General features: G+C 36.7%; 1 protein-coding gene across 2 annotated transcripts in view; it reads left to right on the top strand.

The window, feature by feature from the left end:
- Window positions 1-3472: 3472 nt before the first annotated feature.
- Window positions 3473-17450, top strand: part of LOC149777185 (uncharacterized) — a 28129-nt gene continuing 14151 nt past the window's right edge. Inside the window, exons 1-3 of one of the 2 annotated variants that reach the window (XM_089941884.1) lie at window positions 3473-3969; window positions 9358-9633; window positions 12382-12412. In XM_089941884.1, coding sequence (XP_089798010.1) covers window positions 9379-9633; window positions 12382-12412 — 286 coding nt within the window. In that variant the 5' untranslated portion in view covers window positions 3473-3969; window positions 9358-9378. The remainder of the gene's footprint in view (window positions 3970-9357; window positions 9634-12381; window positions 12413-17450) is intronic. The other variant, XM_089941885.1, reaches the window with a different exon arrangement.

Below are 17450 nucleotides of genomic sequence, written 5' to 3'. Positions count from 1 at the left end.
CTTGAAAGTACTAATGAACATACAAGTGTTTTAGTGTCATCAACTGAAAAATATTTGCTAATGGATTTGATGCGTCTCAGCTCATGATATGCAGCCTTGCATAGGCTTATGACATGTTGGTGCAACGTGAGAGTACTGTCCAGAATGACACCTAGGTTTCGTACTGACTGTGTGAATTTAATGTTGGTGTTGCTGATATTTATTGTTTGAGGTAAAGGATGTGAATGAGAAAGTCTTTTTGTTGTGATCAGAATGGCCTCAGTTTTATCATCATTCATCTGTAGCTTGTTACATGTTATCCATGATTTCACATCAGAAATGCACCTCTCTACACCTTGGATGGTAGCATCAACTCCAGTTGGATGGCTAGATGTGTATATTTGGGTGTCGTCAGCGTACAATTGGTGAGACACTGGATGATGATCTATGACATTTGAGAGCGGTTCAGTGTATAGAATGAAGAGAACACGTCCAAGAACAGACCCCCTGTGGAACAACACAACATAGATTAACTGGGCTGGAGTGTATTCCATTTGCAGACACAATGTGTGTCCTGTTGACCAAGTAGGACTTGAACCACAGTAAGGCTGTATTATGAATGCCAAATGCATGCTGGAGACGGTGAAATAAAATAGCATAGTCTATTGTGTCAAATGCGGCAAATTCATCGTTAATTTGTTCAATCTGATAATTGCCTGTGGGAATAATAATGACTTGCCAATCGGGGGTTCCATTTTTTAAAATCGAAAATACCAGAGAATTATTTGCTGGCAATGCACCGAATACAGTTGATCTAATATTTGTTCAACTATTATATACTCGAAATTGTCCTAGTGCTATTTCTTTCGCTGGAATTGCAGTTGGAAAGTTAATGCTAAATTCAGGATTGATTTATCTTGCTGATATCATCGTTGTTTTGACGGAGTTGTATTAACGACAATTTGTTGTAGTAATTCTTGCGATGTTATTATTATTATTATTATTATTATCTAAATCGGACGTAGATTCTGACACAGTCATTTCCAAAGGTACATTTGTACCTTTTTGGTAAATCTTAACCACTTCTGCGAATTCGTGATCTGATATTATTCCATTGCTGAGACTTGAATGTATCAACGAAGATAATTTAGAGTATGCGCGAGTCGCCACGGACAGCTTCATTGTATACTCGTGTAATTTGTCAACCGCGCACGTGGATACATTTTTTCGCGATGATATTATGTACACCAGCAACGCCGGTTATAACCTCGACACCAATACCCATGGCTGGTGCTATCACTTATGACGCTGATAATGCTCCAACGACTGTTACAGTTGCAGCTATGACCGCGGATGCAGAATATGCAATTATATCAGTAACAACGACACGTCTGAGGTATTTTTTTTGTTGTTTTACTGTATACTCGTCGATGATATTTTTCAGTTGGGTATGCCACAAACATACTTGTTCCAGTCTGTATTTGTTTGCAAAATTTAGATCTGACGATTGTGAAATCATATATTCTGATGACTAAGTAATCAAATGAGGTGTAATAGCGACAAATTCCAGACACCACCAGTAAGACGCTGCAGTTACTTTTTATCAGATAGTTCCAGCATAAACGTTTTTTTTTCATCCACTTTATTTAACACAATAGACACTTTCCGGAAAATTATCGGTTGAATGACGCAATAGATACGTGGTAAATATTCTAAATTTTGCACCGACATCTGTTATTTTATGTAAATTTATGTTTAAATTTGTATTGATTTTAAAATTGATGAGCCATAACGATATCTGTTATTTTATGTACATTTTTGTTTACATTTACATAAAATAACAGATATCGTTATGGTTCATCAATTTCTAGGTCAATACAAATATTTTCCAGTATCAGCAACAAGCTGAAATAAACTAGTTGAAACATAATAACATTAAAAGGTTTAATTCTTATAGAAACAGACACGTACAGTTTCGCAAACACAACCGCTTTTCTGTTTTATTCGTTTGTCTTGTCTATGTTTTGCATTTGCCTTTGAAAAAGACTCATTAAAGAGTCAAAAGCGCTCAGGCTAGTTAGGTACTAATTTCTCACTGTCCATTGTCAGTTTATTGCATTTATCTTAATTAATCCTTGACACACGTGATTCCTTCATTGGTTCCAGTGCACTTGAAAGGATTGTTATTCGCCATATATATATATATATATATATATATATATATATATATATATATATATATATATATATATATATAATGTTGTTAATCAAAAATATATCTTTCTTTAACTACTTCCACCTTCATTGGTTGGAATCCTATCCAAATGTCAATCCAGGCTACCATAAGGACTTTAACAAGATGGATAGTGAACCTTCTTGCGAGTGCTACAAAGTGCTATGTAGTCCATTTGGGTGTAATTTACCACTTGTGTAGCACATTAGCTCTGAGTCGGCGATGTATGTATGTACCTGCTATCGGCTGTGCAATCTAAAGGGCAAGAAAGCTAGTACGGGCATCGTAGAAAACTGAAGAACGTCTCTTTAGCCGCTGCCGTTTACATAGTGATTAAGCATATCACCCTAGCGAACCATGGTTTTTTCTTATAAGTACAAATAGTTTTAATAAATTACTAGTTTCTTCTTGTGTCACATATGTGAAATGGTGAATAAATACTAACAAAATTTGTTACACCAGTGTTGCACCTTAATGGAGACACTAAAACTGCCAATGTCCCTTGAAATTTGACGAATCTCCATATCTTGATGTGCCATAACATTTTGCACTTATTGTTCTCAACGTTTACCGGAAAAGTAGTGGAAAGCAGATTTAAAAAAATGAATAAGTAGAGCTAAAAAGGAAAACAAGTAAACATGCTGATCTCTTTTCTTTTCGCTTGCAGGCTGATTCGGACCATATTACGATATATTACGGGCTGTTTCAGACCGTGAGGATAATTATTATTAAGTTTGTATTAGATGTAGATGTGATATTTACAATTGTTTAAAATTTGATATTTCTCATTGTTTCACAAGTTCTTGGAGCTTGTATGTAATGTATGTGTAGTGAAGAAGACAATGTCTAATTATTCCATGGAACAGGATTCCTAAAGCTGAATCGAGCTAATGGTAAGCAAAAACTTACTTTTGCATCTATCACTGTTCTGTAATTAAACAAGGTATATATATCGTAGAGTCGTAAATATGGTGTATACATGTATAGCTCTTTTCACCAGTTGTCACCCGAGTTCGACGTTGTCCCGGCAGGCAAAATTCGCGAAATTCGCTCATTTCGGAGCTCATAACTTCAGTTTGGTACAACGCAGAAAAGTCATTGATGGCTTGATGAATAGTAAAATATCTCAGGAGTAAAACAAGCCATAGAGTATGTTCGTGTGCCTTTAAAGACGGAAATAGCAGAAGGAAATCGAGGGTCATGGATGGAACCAAGTATCTGGAAGTTACGTACCTTTTCTCTTATATAGTACGATAGAGAGGGTCCTATGTCAGAAAGGGTCATGGGGGTAAACTAAGGTATTTTTGTCACTCTGTATGATTTTTTCCCTTCAGATTATTGTTTTTTTTTTCTTTCTCCACATCAAGCCCGCGTCGAGCACCTGGGTTTGCTGTCGTAACGTATGAGATGCACTCCGCCAGATGAGAATCACTTACACCTCAAATTGATAGGTATTCATACAACTACTTTCGAACATTACATGACGGAAATGGCCGAGCGATGTCCCCATCGGGTCATTAAGATACGTATTCGGAGCACCTCGGCTATTTCTGGGAGACAAAATATTACAAAGATAATATGTGTATGAGGTGCATATACATGCCGAGTAGCTTTCACCACATTCAGCCAAAGCTGACACAACTACAGCTGCGAGTGCTAAGAATATGTATTGTTAATCTGTTCATGTTACAAGCCGCAACAGCGACTAAATGCATTGAAAATTTTACATTAGGTTTCCATAAGCACAAGGAGACGGGGTATGTCATCTCGTTGGAATTGAATTGTTTCCCTTATCGTTCTTTATACTGTTATTTATTTATCAGGACACTTCATCCTATTTTCGTGTACATAATATTACGAGTGTGTTGGTCGGTCAGAAGAAACAACCTTTTTTGCGACCAATTATTTCATGTGTCATAATTAATGAATTTTGTGAATAGACTTATTTGTATCCTGAGTCCCTGGTCCTACAATGTAAGACGCCTCACCAAATATTTGTTTTTTGAGGTCGCAAACCTAGATATGAGGCGAGGCGTCGTACCTTGTAGGACTGCCGGAGTCCATTGTATGGACGTACGTAACCATATTTTTTCACTTATTTAGAAGTGTACTCATTTCTTTGTGATACCTCATTTAATTCGAACATTGCTTTTTATAGAAAAGCATGCATATAAAATGTCATTGATATATTTCCTTATACTTTTCTCAGCATGCATTCAACCAGACAACTCTTTGTTGGATAGTTCCTGTATTAAATCACTTATTGTGATGCATCTCAAGAGTCAGCTTGTGCCTCTGATACCAGTGTATGTAAGCTCGTGTGAAAAAATAGAAAACCATCTTTGCTAGTCAAGTTTCCAGTATGATATCCCTGTTTACACCTTGGCATATCAAGCAGATATCTCTGTGGTTTGGATCTGTGAATTGCATTGGATGTGGCAGCAAGCCACTACATCCAGTCAAAAGTAAGTTGTTCAAATTTGAAAATTGTTCTTAAATGACAAGGTGAGCACACAACTTGAATGGACTGATCAGTAAGCAGTTTTCCACTGCTGTTCTGTGTGTGTACATATACACTGCTGGTCTGCTTGTGTACATATACACTGCTGGTCCGCGTGTGTACACAGGGATCGTCCTGGGCTTCGCCAATGTCGCAAATTGCGATTTTTTTTCCTTATTGGTGACACAAATATCCCATCTGGTGATTTTTTTGGCGACATACTTTTTGGTTATTTAATTTGTACATACAATCATGGATTTGGACTGAATAAATTTAAAGCCAGAACGAAAGGAAGCCATAAACTTAACTAAGCAATGCATTGGAATCAATCTGTTACACAAACGATCCTTTGTTCTTATTGACAACCCTATCTTTACAGTGCATTGTTACATCATAATCTGCTTATGCTGACATCTGGGCTGAGTACTGTATGCTGCGATACAGTCAATCATGCTACCGCACTATACCTACAACTGACCCACTTCTGAAGACGTGAATAGAACAGATACAATTAATTGTATGGCTAATCCTTCTGTTTTTTTTTTTTTATACATATACCAATACAATAGTTTTGCTGAACCTTCATAGAAAACTGATAACCTTTGAAGTACCAACTACTGTGTATAAATACAAAGCAAATGGAAAAAATCTCAATCACAATTACATCTGTCGCCAGTGCAGCATTTTACTCATTGATCTTTTCCTTTTGCCATCAGTCCCATGTTACGGCTGCAGAGACTTAAACTCCGCAACAAGAAATAGCAAAAAAAAAAAAAAAACAGTTTTGCATAATTAATAATAATTATTTATTTCTCAAAATACAGGAGTGAAAGAATCCCTAAATTGGGTGTGAATTTACGCTTATATATACGGTCCAATATTACCAGGTGTTGACTTGTGTAAGTTTCATTCGTGGGAATGGAGATCCTATTTTTCTTGTTGAGAAAATTTATACAGCATTCAGTGATCATTCTTGGGATTTAGGAAGCGATTCGCTACAAGCTTTGTGAAGCTAGCCATAAGGGGGGGGGGGCTGCTGAGAGACTACTGGTGTCACCTGTCAGCACTGAGGACTGTGAACGTGGATTCAGTAAGATGAACCTCATAAAAACTGACATCAGAAATAAGCTCTGCATCTCATCTCTCGAGAATTTAATGAGAATCAGCATGTACAGATGTGAAAAATTAGACTTTGAAACTGCATTCAACAAGTGGGCAGCCCTAAAATCGCGACGGATCTTCATGTAACACTTTGTAACATTTTGTTAATGCTTGTTGTAATTAAAGTATTAACTAATCCATCTTTTGTAATTTTCATTGCCTGTTACATTAATAGACTAAATTAACACTTGGAAAAATGTACACTACTTTTTTTGGCGACACTTTTTGAAAATTGGCGACAAAATATTGAAGTTGGCGATTATTTTGGCGACAGCTTTTTAAAAGCCAGGACCATCCCCGGTACATATACACTGCTGGTCCATGTGTGTACATATACACTGCTGGTCCGTGTGTGTACATATACACTGCTGGTCCACGTGTGTACATATACACTGCTGGTCTGCGTGTGTACATATGCACTGCTGGTCCGCGTGTGTACATATACACTGCTGGTCCACGTGTGTACATATACACTGCTGGTCCGCATGTGTACATATACTTTTCATTCAGATACACCTGTAATGGCTTCCCTTTGGTACATAGTCATACTTTCAATGTTAAACTTACAATGTATAATTTTTAAGTCAATTGCCTCTACCACATTCTGCTGATATACAAAGTACCACTGTTATATGCTATTGGTTAGTTTTCATTACATACTAAGGGAGGCTACTCATGAAGTCTAATAGATGTCACTTTGACAAGGCACTAAAATATCTGTTTGATTGCCCAAGGTGTAGATAAGGTTATCATATTGGAAACTTGGCAAGCGAAGATGGTTTTCTATGTGCTGTACAGTTGTTAGAAGATTCTGATTTGTAGAAAAAATGACATAAACACTTTAACTTACCATTCCTAAAGCTTTTCTTATGTTGCAAGTTTGGTTTTAGGATGCTTGTATTGTTTCACCCTCCGTAGGAAGCTCCAAAGATAAAAGAATCAGATTGGGAAATTTCATGATGGTATTACATGTATAATGAAATTGTTTATTAGATTTAGTATATGACCTGTTTTTAAAAACTTACAAGAGACATACAATTACAGGAGAATTTATTATCCTTCTGACTATCTTCAAACAAATTTTTGAAAATTACTTAAGTCAAAATAAGTTCAGATACAAGATTCTCTGAAAGGATGACCCAAACTTTACTCTCAAAGTCAAATTTCTTATTTAGATGATAGAAAATCTGAAAAGTTTGATGTAAATGAAAAAAACTAGAGGATGCTGATTTAGTTAGGAAATATGTCATAAAAGTACACATTTCTGGTAAATTTGCACAAATTATGATACATGTAACAGAATATCAGTAATGACAGAGCCACATATAGCTTTATAACACTGTAGACTTCATAACGGTATTACTGATGCATTTATCAGCTGTGAGTCGTGCTGTTATCACATAGACTGGATGCCTATTACAGTGGTAAGTTGTTTTTCCCCATCTGTAAATTTAAAAAGACTTTTTTTCAAGGACTTACTGATTGGTAATAAAACATTGATTGGTGAAATGGATTTTTTTTTCTTCAGGGTATGCACATGTATAATGGCTTGCAAAGCTAGTTCTCGAAGGCATGTTTTTTCAGCAATTTTGTTTTAATCTTTGAAATTTAAAAAATTGGGAGTTTTAATTAATGTGTCATTCAGTAAGAATTCATTGTACTTTATGCTCAGCTGTTGATTTCATCTTTGGAATTACTTGACTCGAGACTGAATAAAGAGATGGAACAAGTTTGTTTTATTTGTTGTATTAGGTGTATCTATAAACTGTTAAATCACATTGGTTACCAGAAGAATATATTTTCTTTTTTGTCTCAGTCCCAGAAACAACTTCCCAGTAATGATCATTTTGACCCCTATACTCCAAAGAAACATAAAGTGGTTGGTGTAAGGACACTGGAAAATAAAACTTATTTTGTCACTGAAAGAGGTTCCAATCTTCCAAAAAATAAAGAGTAAAATAATCATTTTTTATGTTTAATGTGTTAAATATACACACAGTCATACATAAAAAGAAACACTTATACAAAGATTGCTTATGTCCATGTCTGTCTCACTGTCTGCTTGTAGGTTTTCTTATGAAATCCCATGCAAGTGTTTGCCATTATTCAGCCTGAGACAAAAAGTCTTAAACATGTTTCCTCCACAAATAACAATCTCAGTTGTGAGCTCATGACTGTCAAAAAGCTAATGCAATTAAAATTTCAGTTTTGACACTTGAGATTTTCATTTTGACTTGTCTGAGATTTTGGGGTCAAATGACACTCTGGTTTTGAAATCTGGTGTACTATGATTGGTTAAACTTGGAAGTTTTTCATTAAATCCGGTCTTTGCATTCAAGTCATTCAGAGCAATAATTTTTGGAAAATGCTGTTAACCAATTATAATTGATTATCAGTTGGTTATGATGAATCTGGAATTGTTTTTGAAATGTAAACAGATTCCAAACACTTATTCTTTTGTTCATCTTCTGTCGTATTGTACTTGTATTTCCTATTAGAATAGCTAATGTTCATGACATTGTACTTGGTTAAAGTAAATCTAAAACATTTGACATCAGAAGTAAATTTATCTTACTTAAAATACTGGAACTGACCCCTAAAAGGCATTTACAATGAACAAAGTATCAAAGCCAGTGTGAAATTGTATATATATATATGTTAATACAGTAATGCAGATGTAAATCAACCTTGCCTGTCAATTCATACATGTAATAGTTATAAAAGATGTGCAGACATGATAAATATACAGATCCGAGCAAAACACGAGTAACACCACTTGGGATTATAAAGCAGAGTTTTAAACGTTATGCAATCATGAGCAACTGTTTGATTGGTCAATAAAAATAATATTCTAAATAATACTGCTTTTGTGACATACTGACATTTACATTAGGCTAAATCAGAGTTTGAATTTGGTCAATAATTTTGTAGGAACAAAGGCATGGAGCTGTCATTAATAAAAATGTTCATGATTAATGATTTTGTTCGTTTTTACCTTTGCTGTTTTTCATGAAATGAATTTTTTAAATTTGTGTTACGGACCAATCAAATTGCCTACCCAGGATTGTGCAACCTCTGTTCTCATATCTGCAAGATGGAGTACTTGTGTTTCTTTCAGAACGTCACATTTACTGTACCTTCACATCATTAATAACTATTTTGGATTGATAGAAGGGGGTTTGTTTACATCTGCATAGTTGATTGTGCTGAATAGCTTAGTAGAAAATGATCACGAACAGCAACAGCTATCAGTATCATATAGTATTTGTTTCTCACCATGTTTAAATCTATACATAAAGGAATTTTGGTGGAGATTTCAGGTTGGCTTTTATATGTTTTTGGTGGGATTGCATTTCAGGGTCAGTACCAGAGGATAAAGAATGATAAATTTATTTAAAATGGATTAGATACATGAACAGTAAAGAGAAATGGCTATAATCAAATTTAAATGAGTTAACTATATCCAACATTTCAACTTTTCTAGGTATACTACTCTCCCACCAAGATGACATCAGATAGGTTAGGGAAATATCTTGCTCGCTTGACAAGTTCAAATGTAAAACATGTCTATGACACACTGGTTGACATTAGAACACGTCTCATCAAGTTGCCAAATGGGGTGACCAAACTGGTGACTGGTGGTGCGTGTCCAAAGCTCCTGCAACTAATAAACCCTGAACGTGATACAGATGACAAAACCAGAGACCTGGTCCTTAGCATCCTGGGAAACATGTGCATGGAGGAAGTGGCACGAGTGGAAGTGAGTAATTTCTTTTAGTTTTTCTTTTATTTTTGAATGGTTGTCTTGCAAGCATAAAAGTCTCATTCTATTCTAAAGGGCACCTTCTTTGCACTTACACACCCCTCCCCCAGTGCACAGTAGATCAGCAGTGTAGGGCAGAGATATGCAAGTAGACAGTCAGCTTCCGAATCTGTCATGGTAGTCAGATCAGAGAACTCAGTAGTCTAGAATCAGTTGTAAAATTTGTGGTTTTGATCATGTTTTAGCTTTTGGTTGTAGACCAGAAGAGCTTATTGGATGGTCTGTAGTCTACCATCCATTTATTATCCATTAGCACGAGTATGTTATCATTACTCCACCTAAACTACTTGCCGGATTGACACACTTCACACACACGTTCATCCCACGGTCTAGTTGGTCCAACATGAAAATGGTGCATCTCTGACAAACATTGTTACTCCTTCTGAATGGATGGTCATTTCACAGAGATTTTCACTGAAAGACATTTTGTGATGTCTAGTTGATCAATATGAAAATTATGCCCATTTGATGTACATTATGGCATCCACATTAGTTGACTTGGAAGTCTTGCTATCACTAGTTGACCTGAATGGAAAGTCAAAGGGTTTTCACCAGAGGACTTTTTGGCTAGCTGGTCCTAACTAAAAATGGGGATTATCTGATATCCAGTATGATCCACCATGGCAGTCTTTGAAATCTTGGTATTTCTATTTCTGGATGAAATGTAGTATTGGCATGGGGTTTTCACCAGAAGTGTTTGTAATGGTTAGTTGGTCCAAAATGAAAATTGTGTCGATCTGATGTCCACCGTGACCATCTTGACAATCTTGTTATTGCTAATCCTGATGAATGAAAAGGAATATTGCTGTGGGGTTTTAACGACAAGATTTCTTTTGACGTATAGTTGGTCCAAAAAGAAAATGGTGTGGATCTGATGTTCAGTATGGTCACAACAGTGGTCATCTTGAAAATATTGTTATCACTTCTCCTCTTGAATGGATGGTCATATCAGCATGGGTTTTGTTTACTAAGCAACTTGTCTAGTTAATCCATAATGGTGCCATTCAGACTCACCTCTTAATGCTGAGTGCCAAGCGAGGCAGCTGTTAGTACCATTTTTATGTCTTTGGTTTTACTCAGCTGGGGTTCAAACCCGCATCCAAAGTGGATGCTCTAACTGCTAGGCCACCGGAGCGGTTGAAAATCTTGTTATCACTATTTGAATGGTTATATCAGTATAGGGTGTTCCGGAAAGCTTCATATGATGTCAGGTTGGTTGTAAGTGAAAATGGTGCCAGTTCTGACTTCTAATATGATGCCACAATGTCCATCAGGGGCCCCAAATGGTCAAAACCGCTCACCGTTCCAGATCACTGCCATCTTACTTCTGTCTGCATGGGTTTGAGTCTCAGGCTCAGCTAACGTGGGAAAGCCTGCCAGTAGCTTCTCGAGGGTAGGTGGTTCTCCCCTGGGTTTTCCAGGGTTCTTCCTCCACCAGTTATACTGGCCACCATGTATAGTCTATCATGTGCTGAAAAATGGCATTAAACCCTAGAACAACAACAACAACAATGTCCATCTTCTCAAAGTTGGATGATCATATCGACATCATGCTTTCGTCAAAATGATGTCTTGCTGATACTAAATAGAAATGGTACCAGTCTGATATTGAATATGGCCACCATAGCCATCCATCTAGAAAATCTTACTGTTGCTGCTCCAAAATGGAAAATCATATGAACATGTTGTTTCCACCAAAAGACTTTTATTATGCCTTGTTGGTCTTAAATGAAAATATTGCTAAGTTGACTGCCAGTATCTCTATCATAGCAGCTGATTTGAAAATCATAAAGCTGAAGAATATCAAAGATGGTTCCACTACACAGCAGTTAAAAGGAAGAAATGGTCTTTTGAGACAGTAGAATCCCATTCCCTTGAGGTGACTCTTGTGTTTCATATTTTTTTTCTTCCTCTCACTACATATGTTACAACTTATACTCCTAATGTGGGTATGTGAGAAAGCTTGCCAGTAGCTTCTCGTGGGTCAGTGGTTCTTTCCGGGGTTTTCCCGGGTTCTTCCTCCACCATTAATACTGGCTGCCATGTATAACCTATCATGTGCTGAAAAATGGCGTTAAACCCAACAACAACAACAACAACAACCATTTATACTCACAAGTTGAGTCCAACTGCAAACTGCACAGACTCAGATCTGCCAGCATATTATGCTCTGGTGGATCTGGGTTTGTGCAGTTTGTTAAGAGTAATTGGTAGAACAAACTCTATAGATCCTGATCAGCAGGTACATTATGCTACAGCAAATCATGATATTGTTGTTTGCAGTTATACTCTGCTTATAAGCGAATATATAAGGTAAATAACAAGAATACTTGTGGATACTAAATACAGGTAAATCTACAGGATCTTTTGTAAAGCTTGTCTGCATACTAGTAATTAAGAAAGATTCAAAGAAGTTAGCAGAAAAAGTATGAAGTATGCAAATGAGTCTTTATAAAATAAATAATATCTAACCTTTTAGGTTCAATGTATTGTTCTTGTAATGCTGTACAGTGAATGTGGCATGTATCAAGCTATAATTACTCAAAACATACATAAAAACAATGTGATGTTGTCATATACAGTCACTCCACAAGAAATAATTTTGGTGATGGATATAAATAAATTTGCATTATAAACAATGTACAAATTGATCTTTTTTATTTTCTTCTTATAATTAATTTACAGGTTCAGAAATCTGGAGGAATTCCAATCATAGGTAAGTGTAATGAAGGTAGCGTTTCTTCAAGATCTGGTGCTGTGCTTTGATCTTTTTCTTGCACTATAATAATGATGCCCTTTGTTAGTATCATGCCCTTTGTTAGTATCATGCCCTTTTTGAAGCCTCTTAACAAGCACCTCGTCGATCCTGTGCCAAGTTTTAGAGTCCTCCCTTCTATTCCAATTTATTGTATACTGCTGCTCAAGTCCTGTTAGTTAGTAAGCATTCATCACATCACACTTATAATGGATAAAAAGGGTCACCAAAATCAGTTAATGATGATAAAAAGTTTACTTAAAGATTCTTCCCACATGCACTGAAGTGCTTTGACATGTACCCAAGGCAAGTTTCTGTCATGCATCCAAGACAAGTTGCTGTCATGCATCCAAGGCAGATTGCTGACATGTACACGGGGTAAGTTGCTGATATTGCTGAAATGTACCCAAGGCAAGTTGCTGTCATGCATCCAAGTAAATTGCTGACATGTACCCAAGGCAAGTTGCTGTCATGCATCCAAGGCAAGCAGCAGAGAGGGTGAACAGACCGAAATACGGAGGGTGAAAAAATACAAGCATCAATAATGCTAAAGTAGTTAGTTTAAACAGATAACAATTTCAGACTGAAATGAAGCTTCCTACAAGCATCACCGAGACCTCTAGCTAGGTTATTTTTTCGTATGTCAAATATATTTACCTGGGGAGTCACCCTCTCTGCTGCCATGTGTGTGAAAAAAAAGGTAATGGTCAGATGGTGTAATTAAATCATTATTATTGATATAATACATTAACCATGGAATCTCGTACAACTAAACTAGCGTGACAGTGACTAGAGGGGCAATTAAAAGATATCTTCCAGTCCTTGATTCTGTCAAACAAAATTACAGGAGTGTCAGGTGGAATTTATAGAATGCACAGAACAGTTATTTAAACCAATTGTTGAACCAACAAAAAAAATTGTTACAGCAACTGAGGCAGCTCAGAAAGCTCTTGAGGCATTACCCGTTGATATTGCTGTCCGTCTTCAAGCAGCTCAACCACCATCCCAGCAACCTCCTCAACCATAACCTCCTCCAAAAGTTAAAACTAAAATTACAAGTAAATTTATGCCAGAAGGTATTGTCACAATCAAAGACCTAAACCAAATGATTAATATTGCTGCGGATGGATGTCATGATAGAGTTAGGTATGTAAGACCCGAATATGATAAAACTCTAAAACCCGCTGATTGGATTAGGGATGTATATCACATTGCTTTTAATATTTCACAGAGAGAGATGCTAATCACTTTAGAATTTTTAACCAGGCAGTAGATGAGTATATTGAACAAGTAAAACAAGAAAGGAGACTAAGAGAAGAAGAAATGAAGAAACAAATTGAAAATGCTAGACAAGAAGGGAAATCAACCTTGAAAAAAACAGACAAAACAACTATACCACCACTCTCGCAACCTCCTCAACCACAACCATCGCATCCTCAACCGCAACTATTGCCACAACCAAAAGCTAAAATTAACATTATAGATAAATTTATGCCATCAGGTATTGGCGCTATCAGGGGTCCAGACCAAATAATAGATATTGCAGCATATGGATAAAAGAATGAAATATGTAAAACCCAAACGTGTTAAAAATATGAACCATGACAGTTGGATTTTAAATGTATATCGCGTCGCTAATAAATGTTCAGAAGGTTAGATATGATGATACAAATTTTACTAAATTTAAACAGGAAGTTGAACAAAAAAGTAGAATCAGACTTTATAGCAATTAAGGAAAAAGATACCGATCCTGGCCCAGTTCCACTGGAAGTGGTTTGTCCAGTGGTGGCCTTATTACCTCATGCCCCAAAAATGTCCTTGCTGATGTTGATGGATTAGAAATTTTAATTGGTGGAAAACGAGCTGGCAATAATTCCTCAGAAATCATTATTGAAACAGCTGCTATTTGTCAGAGATTATTTACAGGCAGTATCATTGACATTAATGTTTATCGGTCTCTTATTGATGATTACCGCAGTGATTGAGGGTATGCAATTAGATCAGTGACAAGAAAATAAGATGATCATACATAATGCTCAATGTGGACCTGTAATGGTTGGGGCGATAAATTCGCAATTACCAACATATAAAGTGATTATGGAGATGGACTCTGTGATGTTGTTCAGGGTCTATTTAGAAGGATAACCCCAAAAGCAGTACCAATTGCAAAGCAACTGGAAATGAAGGCTATTGACGTTCGTGATAAAGGTATTCATGATGTTGCTAGTAAAGCATTCTCAGCAATTGAGGATAGCACGAATAATACAGTGAAAACCACAGCCAGTAAAATTGCACCGAAGTTATACCTGCAAATGTTAGTAAAATAATAAACCAAGCTGCAAGTGAACAGATGAAAGAATTAGCCAGTGAAGAAGCTCAGAATGTAACTGCAAATCTGGTAGTGGGTAGTGATTTATCTCATCATTGCCACCTTTAAATGTCGGTGGTGCAGCAAATATAAATAATGTTAACACATGTATCTGATCCAGCATTTGACATGGACACACAAGTACTCAAGGATGAGTCTGTGCATGATTATCAATATTAATGAGAACCAAACGAGCATGGACTAATCAAACTACAAGTTCAGGATACAAGCAGATATTTCTTGCCTGCTGAGGCATTCATTGAAGTTCGGGTTAGACTTGTAAAAACCGATGGTAATCCTTACGGTGATGTGCAGGATGGATTTGTTAATAATGGAATTATGGCATTATTTAACGGTGCATGATATGTTATTGATGGTCGGGAAATTGAGGTTTGTCATAATGATGTTGATGTTGCTACGATGATATTGGGGCAATCCCGATACAAAGATGATTATTTATGGTCTGCTGGTCCATCAATGATGTTTGAAAAGATAACACTGATCATGCTGATGGCAGACCTTATACTTTTTGGAGCCCCCCAAAAAGTTACTGCTGCGGCTGATGAAAGTGATGTTGAAAGTTTATTCTTTGTAAATGCGAATTTGAATCTGGGATTCCCAGCACTTAAAAATCAAATTGATGCTCATGGGAGATTTAGCTGTGCAATACCACTGTCACATATCTTTGGTTCCTGCAGAAATGTTAAAAAAGTTTTTTTGGGGGCAAAACATACAGTTGTTCTCATTTGAACATCCACGGATGACGATGCTGTCTGGCATGCTGAAGGAGTTGATCCAGCTGCAACTGTGGCACTTCAGGGAAATGTGACACTGACAATACTTTTGTTTTGGATGCCAGTAATGTCACCATCACTCGCTGAAGAACAATGGCTGCTCTCTTTTATGTACAGCGGTGGCAGATCAATGCTATCATGGTTGACAATGACTACAGACTTGATCACAAGTACAACTGTTGGCATGTTTGCATGGCAGATTGCATCACAGCAGAGAGTTTCAGTACCACGACATGTATTTATAGCTTTTTAAGATATCCAGCGATGGGATTCTCAAATACGAAGTTTCTTTGAGGATAAATGGACATCAAGAACCATCTGAAGAAATGTTGCTGGATTTTGAAAATAATCATGTTGTACATGCTTATCGTCGTTTGATGACATTCATGGGGTGTGATCAGAATGTGGATTCTGGTTTACAAATATCTCAGCGGGATTTCTCGACGTTGCATCTGATCTGCTAGTTCTCGCTGGAACATCTAGATTTGTTTAGACAGTCAGTCATTGACATGCATTTTCAAGCTCGAGTAAGTGCACTACCAGCCGGTGTTACTGATTATAAAGCAATTGCTGTCATACTCTCAGACAGAACAATGCTGCTTGAAGGTATTGATGGATGAATGAAAGTCATTGATGCCCCAGTAGAAAACATGTAATTAAATCACTCATGATGTTAGTGTTACTCTGACTCTTGGTCAGATTAAAAAGCTACACTCAGCATAAAAAAAGAATTCTAGAATAAAAATATTGCTAAAATCGGCACAGATTGCAGGTGGTCCCAATAAACTATCACTGACAGAATGTCAACTCAGGCACTTCAGTGATGCCAAATGATCAAAGACTGGCATTGGACTTAATCTTTTTGCGGGTGCCATTAAAGACGCAGTTAAGATGGGTGGTATATTTCCACTTCTTGCAGCTATGCCAGCATTGATAGCCACTGCAGCCCCAGCTGCTGCAAATTCTGAATTTTTGCCTTAAACAGTCAAAGCTAGAGGAAATACTCTCTGAGTTGTAACTACCCAAATTTCTGACCCCAAAAAGTATTCAACAATCGGCCGACTAATTACCAGCCCCTAGCACTAGTTTACCTTTCATCACATATCTTATAAAAATAATTAGTGAGTGATTCTCGTAGGTTTTTATTTTTTACTGATTTTAACATGTGTATCAACTTTACGTCTGCAACATGTCATTGTTGTAAATCTTTATTTTTATATGCAACATCAAGAATGTGGCATGCTTGATCAATCAAATTTATTGGAAACTCTCCAGGTCTTGGTTGATCTTTCTTGTCAAGTCAGGTTCCAGGACCACAATAATTATATCCAGGAAGATGCTTCTCACCAGGATGCTTAGCCCATGGAGCCCATGGTAATTTTCCCAGTGAAGCAGCGATATCTCTTTCTGCTGAATGAGAGATAAATCTGTATTTTTTTGTACCACATTTGATATACTTGCCTGTAAGTGCATGCTGTTTATTCCTTGTCATTATTGTTTTTAATCCACTGGTGGGGGCGGGTGCTCTGCATTGAACATAATATAAATTCATATAATTATTTTATATTCTTACAACATGAATGTCATTGATTTCTCAGCAACACGAACACAAGAGCCAATCAGTGATTATCCAGCTCTACCAAATTTCTATCAGAGCAATTATCATAGGTCGATCTGGGTCTGGTAAAACGCAATTGTTTCTTTACCTGATAATGAGATGGCTCGAGTGGGATAAGTTATATTTAGTGGCACCATCTTTGGATGATCCGAGATGCTGCAACGTGCTTAAAGATTTTAATGAAAATGCAAAATTGTTGGACAAGGACGGTAATGATAT

Source organism: Sinohyriopsis cumingii, chromosome 18 (genome assembly GCF_028554795.1).
Source record: "Sinohyriopsis cumingii isolate HCF-2022 chromosome 18, ASM2855479v2, whole genome shotgun sequence".
Taxonomy (NCBI): Eukaryota; Metazoa; Mollusca; class Bivalvia; order Unionida; family Unionidae; genus Sinohyriopsis; species Sinohyriopsis cumingii.
Note: the sequence above shows the minus strand (reverse complement) of the source record. Positions and strands in the feature narration are given on the sequence as shown.